The 14,614-nt window shown below is 43.2% G+C and overlaps 1 protein-coding gene across 4 annotated transcripts in view; it reads left to right on the top strand.

Annotated features, from left to right (window-relative positions):
- The window catches only part of USO1 (USO1 vesicle transport factor), a 54,180-nt gene that overhangs the window by 695 nt on the left and 38,871 nt on the right, over positions 1 to 14,614 (top strand). For 2 of the 4 annotated variants that reach the window (XM_081836276.1, XM_081836278.1), the window contains exons 2-6: positions 3,867 to 3,953; positions 4,077 to 4,141; positions 4,891 to 4,970; positions 7,331 to 7,342; positions 14,290 to 14,390. In XM_081836276.1, the coding sequence (XP_081692402.1) occupies positions 3,867 to 3,953; positions 4,077 to 4,141; positions 4,891 to 4,970; positions 7,331 to 7,342; positions 14,290 to 14,390 (345 nt within the window). The remainder of the gene's footprint in view (positions 1 to 3,866; positions 3,954 to 4,076; positions 4,142 to 4,890; positions 4,971 to 7,330; positions 7,343 to 14,289; positions 14,391 to 14,614) is intronic. The other 2 variants (XM_081836277.1, XM_081836279.1) reach the window with 1 other exon arrangement.

Raw genomic sequence — 14,614 nt, forward strand, 5'->3', positions numbered from 1 at the left:
TGGTAGCTTCAGGAACACTGTCCAGCCATCTCATCCTCCTTCGTCCCCTTCTCCTTGTGCCCTCCATCTTTCCCAACATCAGGGTCTTTTCCAGGGAGTCTTCTCTTCTCATGAGGTGGCCAAAGTATTGGAGCTTCGGCTTCAGGATCTGGCCTTCCAGTGAGCACTCAGGGCTGATTTCCTTCAGAATGGAGAGGTTTGATCTTCATGCAGTCCATGGGACTCTCAAGAATCTCCTCCAGCACCATAATTCAAAAGCATCAATTCTTCGGCGATCAGCCTTCTTTATGGTCCAGCTCTCACTTCCATACATCACTACTGGGAAAACCAGAGTTTGAACTATACGGACCTTACATCCTTTCAGAGGTGTTGGGAGCGTGGTTATTAGTTTGTTCTTCTTCTTTTTCATGTGTTCTTGTGTTTTTATTCTGTGAGCCAGCCTGCGATCTTTGGGTGGAAGGCAGTATGCAAATTAAATAAATAATGCCACTTTGCCATTTACGAACCGCTGTTTGACCTCATCTGCTTTTTCAGACTTGTCGTCCCACCCACTTTCATGTCCACTTAGTTGGTGTGAAGTATATTTGTAGTCCGTATACTTTACCAGGCCTTTCCATTTAATAAGAGAGAGTTTTGGTAGCTAGATCTTTGCTAGCTCTACGCTACAGTCTGCTAAAATGCTTTCTATGTCAGTACAGTCATACCTCGGGATAAATGTGCTTCAAGTTAAATATTTTTGGGAGCGCACTACTTTCGGGTTTTGCCACGTGCGCATGCGCATACGCGGGTTGCGTTTGCATCAAGATGCGAACAGAGCGCAACCCAAAAATATTTAACTTGAAGCACATTTATCCCGAGGTATGACTGTACTGACATAACTTGAATACAAAATAATTTACCAGACTGACTTCTTGTACATTGTTGTGTAACTTGTTTGTGGGAGTTTGGATTTATGTCACACTATAAATGAGGGTTTAGTAACCTGTGATTCTGTGTATGATGCACACCCAGAACACTTCATATGTACATCAAATATGATACCAATAACTCCCCAAGAAAGTAGTACAATCGAAAAATGGGGGGGGGGTCTATAAAAAGGTCCACAACTTTCAGATTTTCCTTAAAAAAAGCTGAACAATTAAAATCTCTTCAACTTTCGGGTGCCCTGGTTTTTACTTTTTGGAATATGGCAACCCTCTTGTTGGATGATTTGTGAAAGATTTCTGATTCCCAGTTGTTTAACAACAGTGTGGTTTCCATACTTGCAAAGGAGGCAAAGTCATTACAGTAGGGCCACAGATTTTTTGTTGCCCAAGAGCTCTCACCCTTAGCATCTTAGCTTGTTCAGTTCTTCACCATGTTTCAGACCAGGTGAGTATTTCTCAACTGCAGGAATCTCCTTTCCATTCAGAGCTATATGGAAGTTATCTCAGTGCAGAGGCTGCAATAAAAGATGATGTTTTGTGGCCTTTGATCGAAGGAGAAACAACTCCCTGCATTTTCTGAGTGTTCCCAGTATGTATCACTTTGTTTCTCAGATATGCTGCCAGGAAAGTAGCCAACTGCTTTGCTGTGCTAAAAACTTTTACGTGCATCTTCATATTGAGTACTAAACAAAAACCTATTGTCTGCAATTAATAGTATGTGGGTGTAGGTCTTAACTTGTTTCACTGAAAAATCAACTATTTGAGACACAAAATACACATTATATAGAGCTCCATTTGCTTTCCTCTGTTTTCTTTTAAAAAGCTATTTGAGTATTGATAGGCTGCAAGTCTGAGAGAAGGATGCATCGAGAGAGCTTATTTTAATCATCTCCCCCCACCAGTTGCTTATCAGTTTATAACACACCCCAAAAAACCCAGCTTTGTTAACCTGTGTGAGGAAAACATATGGGTATCCTGTAACGCCCCTCCCCACTGTTAAGAGTTGAGCTGAAGCAGGGCAAAGTGTTAATCGTCTTTGCCTGCTTGTTTATCTTTTAAGATTTGCAGCATGCCCAGATTGTTTTTGCTTTGTATTTTAAAACAATATGGAAAGACGAGACTTCATGTCAAGCCTAAAACGCTACAATATGCTATTATAAGGAACAGGAGAACTTTGTGATGGATATAAGAGTGGAGCAAAACTTTAGGGCCATAGCTCAGTGGCAGAGCACCTTATTGTATGCAGAAGATCCCATATTGAATCCCAGGTAGGGCTGGGAGATCTGCTGTCAGTCATTGTGGACCAGTGTTCTTTAGCCTTGGGTCTGCAGCTGCATCATCTCCAGCAAACGTACCTAATGCTCAGGGAAGATGACCGCTGAACAGTGTTTACATTGGTGTTTATTGTGTATATGCACACATATACAGATGCATACATACACACATAGGAACTAGGGCTTGCTCATCAGAAGGTCGGCAGTTCAAATCCCCATGATGGGGTGAACTCCTGTTGTTCAGTCCCTGCTCCTGCCAACCTAGCAGTTCGAAAGCACGTCAAAGTGCAAGGAGATAAATAGGTACCGCTCCGGCGGGAGGGTAAGCGGCGTTTCCGTGTGCTGCTCTGGTTCGCCAGAAGCAGCTTAGTCATGCTGGCCACATGACCCGGAAGGTGTCTGCGGACAAACGCCAGCTCTCTCGGCCTGTAGAGCAAGATGAGCACACCAACCCCAGAGTCGTCCGCGACTGGACTTAATGATCAGGGGTACCTTTACATACACACACATGGGCATAACTTATATGAGCAAGCTATATTATTAATAAGCATAACAGGAAGACACCTGAGGGAGTGAAAATACTTTGTAGAAATATATGCTTCTAATATCTTTAAAATAAAAAACTTGTAGTCTACCTTGGTTCTAGATCTAGATCATCTTTTCAGTTGGCACATGCTGTTGAGTAGTTGATGCTTTAACAAAACAAATGAGTCTTGGCACGTGCAAGTTCAAAATTTATTTTTAAAAATTATTTGGATGAAAGGTAAAGGTACCCCTGACCGTTAGGACCAGTCGCGGATGACTCAGGTTGTGTGCTCATCTCGCTCTATAGGCCGAGGGAGCCGGCGTTTGTCCGCATACAGCTTCCAGGTCATGTGGCCAGCAGGACTAAGCTGCTTCTGGCGAAACTGGAGCAGCGCACGGAAACACCGTTTACCTTCCCGCCGGAGCAGTACCTATTTATTATCTACTTGCGCTTTGATGTGCTTTCGAACTGCTAGGTTGGCAGGAGCTGGGACCGAGCAACGGGAGCTCACCCCATCGTTGGAATTCAAACCGCTGACCTTCTGGTCGGCAAGCCCTAGAGTTGGGACCAAACAATGGGAGCTCACTGTCATGGGGATTCGAACCACCAACCTTCTGATCGGCAAGCCCTAGGCTCAATGGTTTAGACCACAGTGCTACCCGCATCTCACAGATGTGGGTTAAGCATTCCTAACTATAATTCTAGGTTTGCCCCTTTTTTCCAGAGTCTACTGGTAGTATTCAGCTAAGTTTTACTCAGAATAGACCCACTGAAATTAATGGGCCTAACTTAGCCATGGTCATGCATTCAGTGGGTCTACTCTCAGTCCAACTTAGTTGAATGCCACCTTGGGGGTGGGGGGGAGAAGGGTTGTAGCACAGTGGCAGGGCAGATGTTATGGATACAGAAAGTTCCAGGAGTCAGATTTTTGCATTTCCAGGAAAGGCTGAGAAGGACTCCTGCCTGAAACTGACCACAGTCTGACCTTGATACTTGCGTTTGCATGAGGCTGATGGAACAGTTGGAGCTTCAACTCGGGTAAAGTTTTAGCAGTAGAACAGATCAAAGATGAAGTGAGGAGAAGATGTTTATAAGCAACAGAGAACGTTTTGAAATAATTCCATTTTATTTCTCTTATAGATTCAGAAATTATGTGATAGAGTAGCATCTTCAACCTTACTTGATGATCGCAGAGATGCTGTACGTGCACTAAAATCTCTTTCAAAGGTATGTATGTTTTGTCCCTTACCTGAAGTTTCAATTGTGTATGACACCTAGTAGTACTTGGTGGCAACTTAAGAATTCTGTAATTTTCTTTTAGTTGTTAACTTCTGTTCTTCAATTTCACAGAAATATCGCCTGGAAGTGGGGGTTCATGCTATGCCTCATCTTATCCATGTTCTCCAGACAGATCGGTAAGAATCTTACGGAAAATCTAAAAGTATCCAAGCAACTGTTCCGCATTAGTCACTTTTTCTGTCGTGTAGCATGAGCTGCAATTGAATTTAAATGAATGTGAAAATTATGAAATTGCATGGGTTTTTAAATAAGAATGCATTTACCAAAGTCCAAAACAGCCTCATCTGTTTATTTTCAGTTAACCTCAGCAAGTCCAAAAAGCTTTTAAAAAATATCAGTTTTGTATTTGGAAAGATGCAGAACAATAATGGCCAATCAGACGGGGTAGGCAACCTAAGGCCTGGGGGCCGGATGGGCCCAATTGCCTTCTCAATTCGGCCCACGGACGGTCCGGGAATCAGTGTGTTTTTACATGAGTAGAATGTGTCCTTTATTTTAAATGCATCTCTGAGTTATTTGTGGGGCCTGCCTGGTGTTTTTACATGAGTACAATGTGTGCTTTTATTTAAAATGCATAGGAATTCGTTCATTGTTCCCCCCCCCCAAAAAAAATATAGTCTGGCCCACCACGTGGTCTCAGCGATGGTGGACCGGCCCACAGCTGGAAAAGGTTGCTGACCCCTGAATAAGACAGTCACAGCCTCATAAGAGATACCATATTTGGATCTTTGCAGCCTTACATCAATGCTACAGCCTTTTATTTTGCTGCTGCTAATTAGGCCACTTTTACTATTTGTGTGGATGATTTTATTTTTTGGAATGTTAGTGCTTTTCATTCAGTGAGAGATTGTGCTTGTATTCACAGTTCAGATTCCGAAATAATTGGCTATGCTTTGGATACGCTCTACAATATCATTTCGAATGATTTGGAAGAGGAAGAACAAGGTATACACTTACTTTTTTATATTAGCTTCTTAACAACTAGATGAATAAGCATGCCCCATTTTTGGGTTATCTAGAGCTCAGTAAGCTTGTCAGAACACATATGCCCACTTTCTGAATACTTGAAATAAGCAGGACAATGAATGCTCTTTCCATCCATATGGTAAAACCAGCAGCTGCTTGGTTGCAGCTGTTGGATTTGTAGCAACACTCTGTGGAGCACTGTAAAGTTACTGATCTTCAGACAGAAGGACACAGATTTAGCTGACCTGATCATTTCAGAAGTCAGTGAAGGACATTTCTCAAAAGGCTGAGTGAGAGCCCTTCATAGGTTACACAGAAGGACAGGTTACACATAAGAAGGATAGGTTACACATAAGACAGAAGGAAACAAGTGACTTGTACCACAGGAGGTTTTTTTTGCTTGTAATTGTGGAGTAGACTTTGCAGATCTCTCCCAAGGTCATATTCCTGAGATCCAAATGATGGCGCGTTATGAATGAGATTATGAGTTTCTCCACTAAAGAAGTGGGACAAGAGGAGTTGAAATTGCTACTGCTTCCTCTCACAGTTTGCTATGATCTAGGGATTGCATTAACGTGTTACAGGACCAAATGTGGCCACCCACTCTTCTGTACCTTGTCCCTATCTACCGTTCAGACCCTTTGGTCGTGTTCTTAGTGCTAACTTACTGAGAACTACTGTACTTCCTAAGACCTGTACTAGGTGCCAGGTTAAAAAGGTAAAGGACCCCTGACAGTTAAGTCCAGTCGCAGACGACTCTGGGGTTGTGGCACTCATCTCACTTTACAGGCCGAGGGAGCCGGCATTTGTCCACAGAGAGTTTTTCCGGGTCATGTGGCCAGCATGACTAAGCCACTTCTGGCACAACGGAATACCAAAACCAGAGCAGTGCACAGAAATGCCATTTACCTTCCCGCTGGAGCGGTACCTATTTATCTACTTGCACTTTTTGGTGTGCTTTCGAACTGCTAGGCTGGCAGGAGCAGGGACCGAGCAACGGGAGCTCACCCCGTCGCAGGGATTCGAACCGCCAACCTTCTGATCAGCAAACCCCAGAGGCTCAGTGGTTTAGACCTCAGCGCCCCCCGCGTCCCTTACAGGTGCCAGGTTACACACCACCAAATATTTTTCATGTGCCTGCTGATCCTCCAAATGTGTACAAGTACAACAGTTTATGGCAGGCATAGGCAAACTCTGGCCCCCCCAGATGTTTGGGACTACAATTCCCATCATCCCTGACCACTGGTCCTGTTAGCTAGGGATGATGGGAATTGTAGTCCCAAGCATCTGGAGTGCCAGAGTTTGCCTAGGCCTGGTTTATGGGCTGACTTGGGCAGGAGGAGCAACTCTGGAGGATCACGAGTTCTTGCAGGACTTTTAATGCTTTTCCTGATGAGTTGGAGGTCAGCTAGGTTTTTGAAAAGCTATACAATGTTTACAAAATAAAAGGAAGAAAATCATGATGAAAATAGCTGTACAGAGCTTCTTACTTTTTACGTGAATTCAAGATAGAAATGCTTGCAGGTAGTTTTCTAGAATATTTCATTTTATGTGGAACAGTGGAATATGCATTGACAGAACTTTCAATTCGGCCTCGTTGCACTGTAGATATATTTGAATGTGCCAAAATATTTACTTTCATGAGTATATCTTGCTGGTTCTGTTATTGATTCTTCATAAGTAATTTTCTGAACTTTTAGCTAATAGATTGTGAAATGTAAACCGAGGAAGGAATGTTGAGAATACCTTATATATTCTGCGAGCAGATGATAATTTATTTGCTAAATGCTCAAAATTGAACTCGGCTTTGAACCACCAGAATGCTTTACAGAACAATAAAAGAAAGAAGGGACATAGGCAAACCAGTGGATTCAGTTATGTTACAGTTATATACTACCCAGATTGGAATGATAACTTTTACAGGCAGTCCAGGGAGGGAAGAAACAAGGGGCAGTTGCCCCCAGTTAGGCCAATTTCGGAGAGGGCTATGCCAGCATATTCGCCATCAGGAGGGCTGTCTCCTCACTCTTGATGGCGAATATGCTTTGATGACAGGTGGCCATCCCATGGGAGGTGGGGAGAACAGGGACACACCTGTTTCTTTAGAGAGTGTAGAAGCATCAAGGTTTAGGGAGGACAAGATTGTGGAATCTTTGTTTTTAACTACATTTGTTTAGGGGAGCCTGAGTTAAACTAATCAGGTAACCACTGTAGTGAGCATTGATCTGTAGTTCTTCCTTTTGAAATCAATTTTATGCCATTAACCGATCTTTTGTGCGGTACTAAATTGAAATCTGCTTCATTTTTGAATCTTTCTCTCTTCTTGTCTGCCTTTACAGATGATTCTGAAGGTAAAGCAACTTGAATTTATATTAGCATGGTGTGTCTAGCTATAGTTCTAAGCATTAACTGACTCACAACACCATTAATCGGTTTTTAAAAGGATACTGTGTAGACTTTTGCAAGTGTTTTAGCCCTCTCTTCTTAACACTTAAATTTTGCATCTGTTTTGACCCTTCTCATGTCAAAGGGGAGCCGTGTGACTTCTCAAATTGATAACTGATGGAGAGAAATGTGTCTTGTAACGTTAGATACTGAATTAAAATACCTGAAATACTTTTCCATTTGTTACTAAGATTGCTAAGTTCATTACGAAGGGGGCAATATGAACACCCAGTGTTCAGAAATAATTGCTGGATTTCAATTATTTTATAGCAATTGACATTCAAAAGTGTATTTTTTGCAGTGTCCTTTTTAAACAACGCTGAGTACATGAGCATGCATCTTAACAGCACTTTGATTCCAAGGTCCACTTGGAATCATGTTGCAAGGCATCTTCCGTAATAAAAACATTTATATCAAATGGCTAATCTTAAAATACTTCGTTGTACTAATGATGCCGAATACATTGTAACCTGGTTAATAGCATAATATTGATATGCATATGAGGCTTTCTTGCTATTAACATATTATTTTGCCTGTATCCTTTCCTGGATTTCCTCTGTCAGTTTATTTTAACATTTTGGAAGATAAGGAATATAATGTTGGAATATGCCATTGGCATATTGGTTGGGTTTTAGCCAGTGCTAGTCCAACTCAGAGTAGACCCACTGAAGTTACTTTACATGACTAACTTAGGTTGATTAATTTCACTGGGTCTATCCGTGAACAGAACTTGGTTGGCTACAACTCACTGGATGATGTCAATTTTGATGATCAGTGTCCTCAAAGCTGGGAAAAAAATTGATGGCATCAGGTAATTTTAACTTTCAGATTGGTGTGTCCAGTGGCACAAATGGACAAATTTGCATGCTTCCATTGTGGCTGTGGCTGCCAGTACTGTCTTCACTCTCCTCCTCTGGCAGCCCCTTCCTGGCTTTTCCCTAGCCCTTACTCCTACAAACAGAGCGACTTGTGAAGTGGAGCAAATTGAAGAGAGGCTTGCCCTTCTGAGGTCAAAGGAGGGTTATGGCCAGCAGGAAAGATTTGCCTGAGGAATAGAGGTTAAAAGGAGCTAGAGGGGATAAGGAGGAAAATAGGATGACGGCTCCTCTGGAACCTGGTGCGACTTAGAATAGCAGAAGATGGGACTTCAGAGGAACAGAGTCTGCCTAACAAGTCTCAAGGTGAACTAGGTAGAGATGTAAAAAGGTAAAGGGACCCCTGACCATTATGTCCAGTCGTGACCGACTCTGGGGTTGCGGCGCTCATCTCGCTTTATTGGCTGAAGGAGCCGGCGTACAGCTTCCGGGTCATGTGGCCAGCATGACTAAGCCGCTTCTGGCGAACCAGAGCAGCGCACGGAAATGCCGTTTATCTTCCCGCCCGAGTGGTACCTATTTATCTACTTGCACTTTGACGTGCTTTCAAACTGCTAGGTTGGCAGGAGAGGTAGAGATGTAGCCCAGCAAAAAATAAGGAAGTAGAGACACTGGGCAAGCCAAAAGGGAGAGGTCCACTTTCCTAACTCCTGGAAAGCCTATCTCTGAAGTTGCCATTGGAAGACCAAAGTCCCGCAACTAGACAAGAAGGCAGTAGCTAACAAGAGGACTGAAAAAAGCTATTGCTTGAGGGAGGAGTACATACTTCTTGAAGTAAATACGCTGTCTAGAAGCAGACAACTTACCTATAACAACCTGCAAGAAGAAATAAAAGCCCTCAACACTTCAGACTCGATTCTCAGGTGTGCTGGCTGGGAGCCAGTGGGCCTGGTCTTCATAATTCTTATGTATAAATTCTGAACGCCTTATTTGGAAAGGTTACACCAGCCTTCTCTGATTCTGTACGATTTGTTGTTGTTGTTTAGTCGTTTAGTCGTGTCCGACTCTTCGTGACCCCCTGGACCAGAGCACGTCAGGCACTCCTGTCTTCCACTGCCTCCTGCAGTTTGGTCAAACTCATGCTGGTAGCTCCGAGAACACTGTCCAACCATCTCGTCCTCTGTCGTCCCCTTCTCCTTGTGCCCTCCATCTTTCCCAACATCAGGGTCTTTTCCAGGGAGTCTTCTCTTCTCATGAGGTGGCCAAAGTATTGGAGCCTCAGCTTCAGGGTCTGTCCTTCCAGTGAGCACTCAGGGCTGATTTCCTTCATAATGGATAGGTTTGATCTTCTTGCAGTCCATGGGACTCTCAAGAGTCTCCACCAGCACCATAATTCAAAAGCATCAATTTTTCGGCAATCAGCCTTCTTTATTGTCCAGCTCTCACTTCCATACATCACTACTGGGAAAACCATAGCTTTCACTATACGGACCTTTGTCGGCAAGGTGATTTCTCTGCTTTTTAAGATGCTGTCTAGGTTTGTCATTGCTTTTCTCCCAAGAAGCAGGCGTCTTTTAATTTCGTGACTGCTGTCACCATCCGCAGTGATCATGGAGCCCAAGAATTACACATGGTCAAAATGTGTATTGTTTTTAATACTGATTGGGAGCCGCCCAGAGTGGCTGGGGAAACTCAGCCAGATGGGCGGGGTATAAATAATAAATTATTATTATTATTATTATTAAAATGGAGGCGTTCCCCTTCCATATTGAAGATCATGCTGCTGTTTCTTCTCTACTGAGAATGAGGAATTAGCTGACACAAATGGGAAGCTGTGACTAGGACAAGCCACAAGTATAGCATTGTCCAAACTGCATAAAATATTTGGGCTTAGTTTAATGATATATTACGGCTGAACCAAGCCATTCTGTCATTTGTGTACACTCGTTTATGGAGGGCTGTCCCCACCAGACTTTTATGATACAAATCTCACTATTTTCTTTTCCTAGCAAGATACACATGGAATGGGATAAGGTTAAAGTCAAAGGAGTCTTGGATTCCTCTTCCAGTACCAGAGGAAGAGTATAGCGCAGTAAACCACAGGAGCTAATAAATGGGCAGTTTTTCTTGCACCCGTTTATTAAAAAAACACAAGAGAATGTTTCTCCGATGCTTCAAGAATAAAGGAAGTTCTACAAATTGGGAATGTTCTTTACTCATGAACATGTATCCAAAATGTGAATCCTATGGCAAATAGGATATCACTTCTGTATGGTAGTTTCTCCTTCACGTGGAGTCCCACATGCGTGTTTTGTGCCTGCATGATGCAACATTTGTAATCTGGGCAATGAAACGCTTTGGCAGCACGCCTGTCCCCAGCCACAGCTCATACCATGGTTGCTACAGTGGTAGCATTGTCAGAACTTTCTCTTCATTTTGAGCTTTTTTTTAAAAAAAAAAAACTTCCCCTCTTTTTTATTTAAGCTTTCTCTCTTTCATTTTGCATTTTACTTTACCTTGGTACCATGTGCCTGCTGTGATAGTAAGTTCACCGTTTCCTCAGATCACAGCTGTTATCTGTTCTGTCTGGGGTGGTGGATAAAGGTAAAGAGACCCCTGACCATTAGATCCAGTCGTGGCCGACTCTGGGATTGCGGCGCTCATCTCGCTTTATTGGCCAAGGGAGCCAGCATACAGCTTCTGGGTCATGTGGCCAGCATGATTAAGCCGCTTCTGGCAAACCAGAGAAGCACACGGAAACGCCGTTTACCTTCCCGCCGGAGCGGGAAAAAAGGGGCAAACCTAGAATTATAGTTAGGAATGCTTAACCCACATCTGTGAGATGCGGGTAGCATTGTGGTCTAAACCACTGAGCCTAGGGCTTGCCGATCAAAAGGTTGGCGGTTCGAATCCCCATGACAGTGAGCTCCCATTGTTTGGTCCCAGGTCCTGCCCACCTAGCAGTTTGAAAGCACATCAAAGTGCAAGTAGATAAATACTTCCAGCGGGAAGGTAAACGGCATTTCCGTGCACTGCTCTGGTTTGCCAGAAGCGGCTTAGTCATGCTGGCCACATGACCTGGAAGCTGTATGCGGACAAACGCCGGCTCCCTCGGCCTATAGAGCGAGATGAGCACACAACCTGAGTCATCCGCGACTGGTCCTAACGGTCAGGGGTACCTTTACCTTTCATCCAAATAATTTTTAAAAATAAATTTTGAACTTGCACGTGCCAAGACTCATTTGTTTTGTTAAAGCATCAACTACTCAACAGCATGTGCCAACTGAAAAGATGATCTAGATCTAGAACCAAGGTAGACTACAAGTTTTTTATTTTAAAGATTTTAGAAGCATATATTTCTACAAAGTATTTTCACTCCCTCAGGTGTCTTCCTGTTATGCTTATTAATAATATAGCTTGCTCATATAAGTTATGCCCATGTGTGTGTATGTAAAGGTACCCCTGATCATTAAGTCCAGTCGCGGACGACTCTGGGGTTGGTGTGCTCATCTTGCTCTACAGGCCGAGAGAGCTGGCGTTTGTCCGCAGACACCTTCCGGGTCATGTGGCCAGCATGACTAAGCTGCTTCTGGCGAACCAGAGCAGCACACGGAAACGCCGCTTACCCTCCCGCCGGAGCGGTACCTATTTATCTACTTGCACTTTGATGTGCTTTCGAACTGCTAGGTTGGCAGGAGCAGGGACCGAACAACAGGAGCTCACCCCGTTGCGGGGATTCGAACTGCCGACCTTCTGATCGGCAAGTCCTAGGCTCTGTGGTTTAACCCACAGCGCCACCTGCACCCCACTGGGGTGGTGGATACTGGCCACAAATTCATGAGACAGGCATGCTGTGCTAGTGTTGGGCAATGCTATGGGAGCAGGCCCTCTCTCTGGTAGACACAGGCCCCTTTAGTGCTACCTAAGTGAATGTGCCCTGTTTTGGCATCACTCTTTTTATTACTGACAATTGAGGCAGTGATCTTGGCCTGTCTGGCCATTTTACAAGCTTCCAGGCCAGTTGCAGGTGCCATGGCAGTTTCCCCTGAGGCTCTGCACCTGTGTCCTTGATATAGAAATGCTTGTTGTTGTTTTTTTGTGAATTCCAGAAGCCAGCCAGCCTTTTACAGTTGTACCTTGGTTGTCGAACACCTTGGTGCTCAGACGTTTTGGCTCCCAAACGCTGCAAACCAGGAAGTGAGTGTTCCGGTTTGCAAATGTTTTTTAGAAGTCGAATGTCTGGCGCAGCTTCCAGTTGAGTCCTGGAAGTTCCTGCAGCCATTCAGAAGCCGCGCCTTGGTTTTTAAACCGTTCTGGGAGTCAGATGGACTCCCGGAACGGATTAAGTTCAACAACCAAGGTACAAGTGTGTTCATTTTTCCTCTCTGAAATTTTTTAAAAAAGCAACTGTTCCAAGATAGGCTAGATTTTCATACTTCACTGCAGGGAACTGTACATGTGATCTCATATTAAAGGTATCATCCTTTGAGAGGTTGAAGGAAGTCAAAAAGGGAAAATATGTGACAAATTTAGATTGGATATTATAAATGTATGTTGGAAAATTTAAGAAAAAAAGAAAAAAAAGAGTATGGTTCTGCTTTGAGCATGAATATACATTTCCCTCATATCTGCTATGTAAAGCATTGCACATCTTGAATAATTGTGTTTGTCACGAACATGCAATTATTATCACGTTGCCTCTGAGGAAGCAAAGTGGAAGCCTCAGATTTTCTTTCTGCATGTCACACCACTGAATACATATGCTATTTATAAAGCTTTTGGGGAATAATGTAGAAAATAAATGACTGGAGTGGACAAAAATACAAAGCTCTTGTCAGGGTGATATAAACCAGGCATGTCCAAAGTCTGTTTCGGGGGCTTAATGTGGACTGCCGATCGATTTAATCTGGCCCCTGTGGCAGTATATGTCCTGGTGCAAAATCTTAAACTTCAATCCCCAAAAAAGTTCAACAACTGTGGTCGGCCCTCACGCATGTTCAAATCGGGCCCGCTTTGAAAATTGTTTGGGCACCCCTGTAAACAGTTCGAAGGGAATAAAATAATACTACAGTGGTGCCTCGCAAGACGAAAAGAATCCGTTCCGTGAGTCTCTTCGTCTAGCGGTTTTTTTGACTTGCGAAGCAAGCCCATTGACGGATTAGCGGATTAGCGCTATTAGCGTCTTTTAGCGTCTTTTAGCGGCTTATCGGCTTAGCAGATAAGCAGATAAGCGGCTTAGAAAAAGGGCTGGGGAACCCGCAGGAACTCGCAAGAAATTTTCGTCTTGCAAAGCAAGCCCATAGGAAATTCGTTTTGCGAAGCGCCTCCAAAACGGAAAACCCTTTCGTCTAGCGGGTTTTTCGTCTTGAGAGGCATTCGTCTTGCAGGGCACCACTGTACCTAAGTGTGCAAAGTACATTGCTAAACAAAACCCTTGACCTCTTAGAGGCCTTTTTCTTGATGTGAGCTCCCCCTGCTGCCACCTGATGTGAGATTCTCCCAAATTTGCTGTCAGTGGTGGGTCAGACAGCAGACTCCTACCAGCTAAGTTTCTAGCAGATTTGCTAACAGGGGATGAAGGCTTGGAGCAAATATGCTTTGGATTCATAAATAGATGCAACATATGCCACAGTAGTAATATTGCCATGGTTGATGCCTTATTCCTAAATACCCATATGGATTTTTTTTTTTTTTAAATATTTAATGTTTTCAAAGAGCAGGCCCAGTGAAATTAATGTGAACATCTGGAAGGATAGCTGGGATAGAAATACTTCTATTAAATAATGAACAATTTATTGGTAAATATAGCTCTCTCTTGACTGGCTGTTTTCAGCATATTTTACCAAGTCCATGTTAACTTTCACGCCTGAAGTTGTGAAATGTTCTAGTGCACATTAAATATGTTCTGTAACATTGATTGGTGGATGACAATTATTTTTTAAGCTAATTTTTTTATTATGTTTACTCAAATAGTACTTGTTGGCAATTATCGAGCTGATTGAAGCTTTGCTGTAATTGAACCTTTGTTAATGTTACAGAAGAAAATTCGCAGAAACAAACAGAAGACCTTGGAAGTCAATTAACAGAGCTGTTCATTAAACAGCAAGACAATATCACTCTTCTGCTGACCTATTTGGAGGTGAGAACTGTTACTCTTTAGTCATAGAATAAGCATACAAATTTGTTGGCTGATATTGCTGTGAACAAAGCTGTATTAATCTGGGGAGGGTGAGTCTTGTCCGCTCCTTTTTACTGCTGTCTCCCTACTTGACCAGCAAATCCAGTCACAGAGCCAGGCTAGGGTAAAAGCATCATTTGAAGGGTTTTAGAGGAAGTGATGTTTACCTAGGACTTGGGAAGTCA

The sequence above is a fragment of the Podarcis erhardii genome (assembly GCF_964252035.2).
Source record: "Podarcis erhardii genome assembly, chromosome: 13".
Classification (NCBI taxonomy): Eukaryota; Metazoa; Chordata; class Lepidosauria; order Squamata; family Lacertidae; genus Podarcis; species Podarcis erhardii.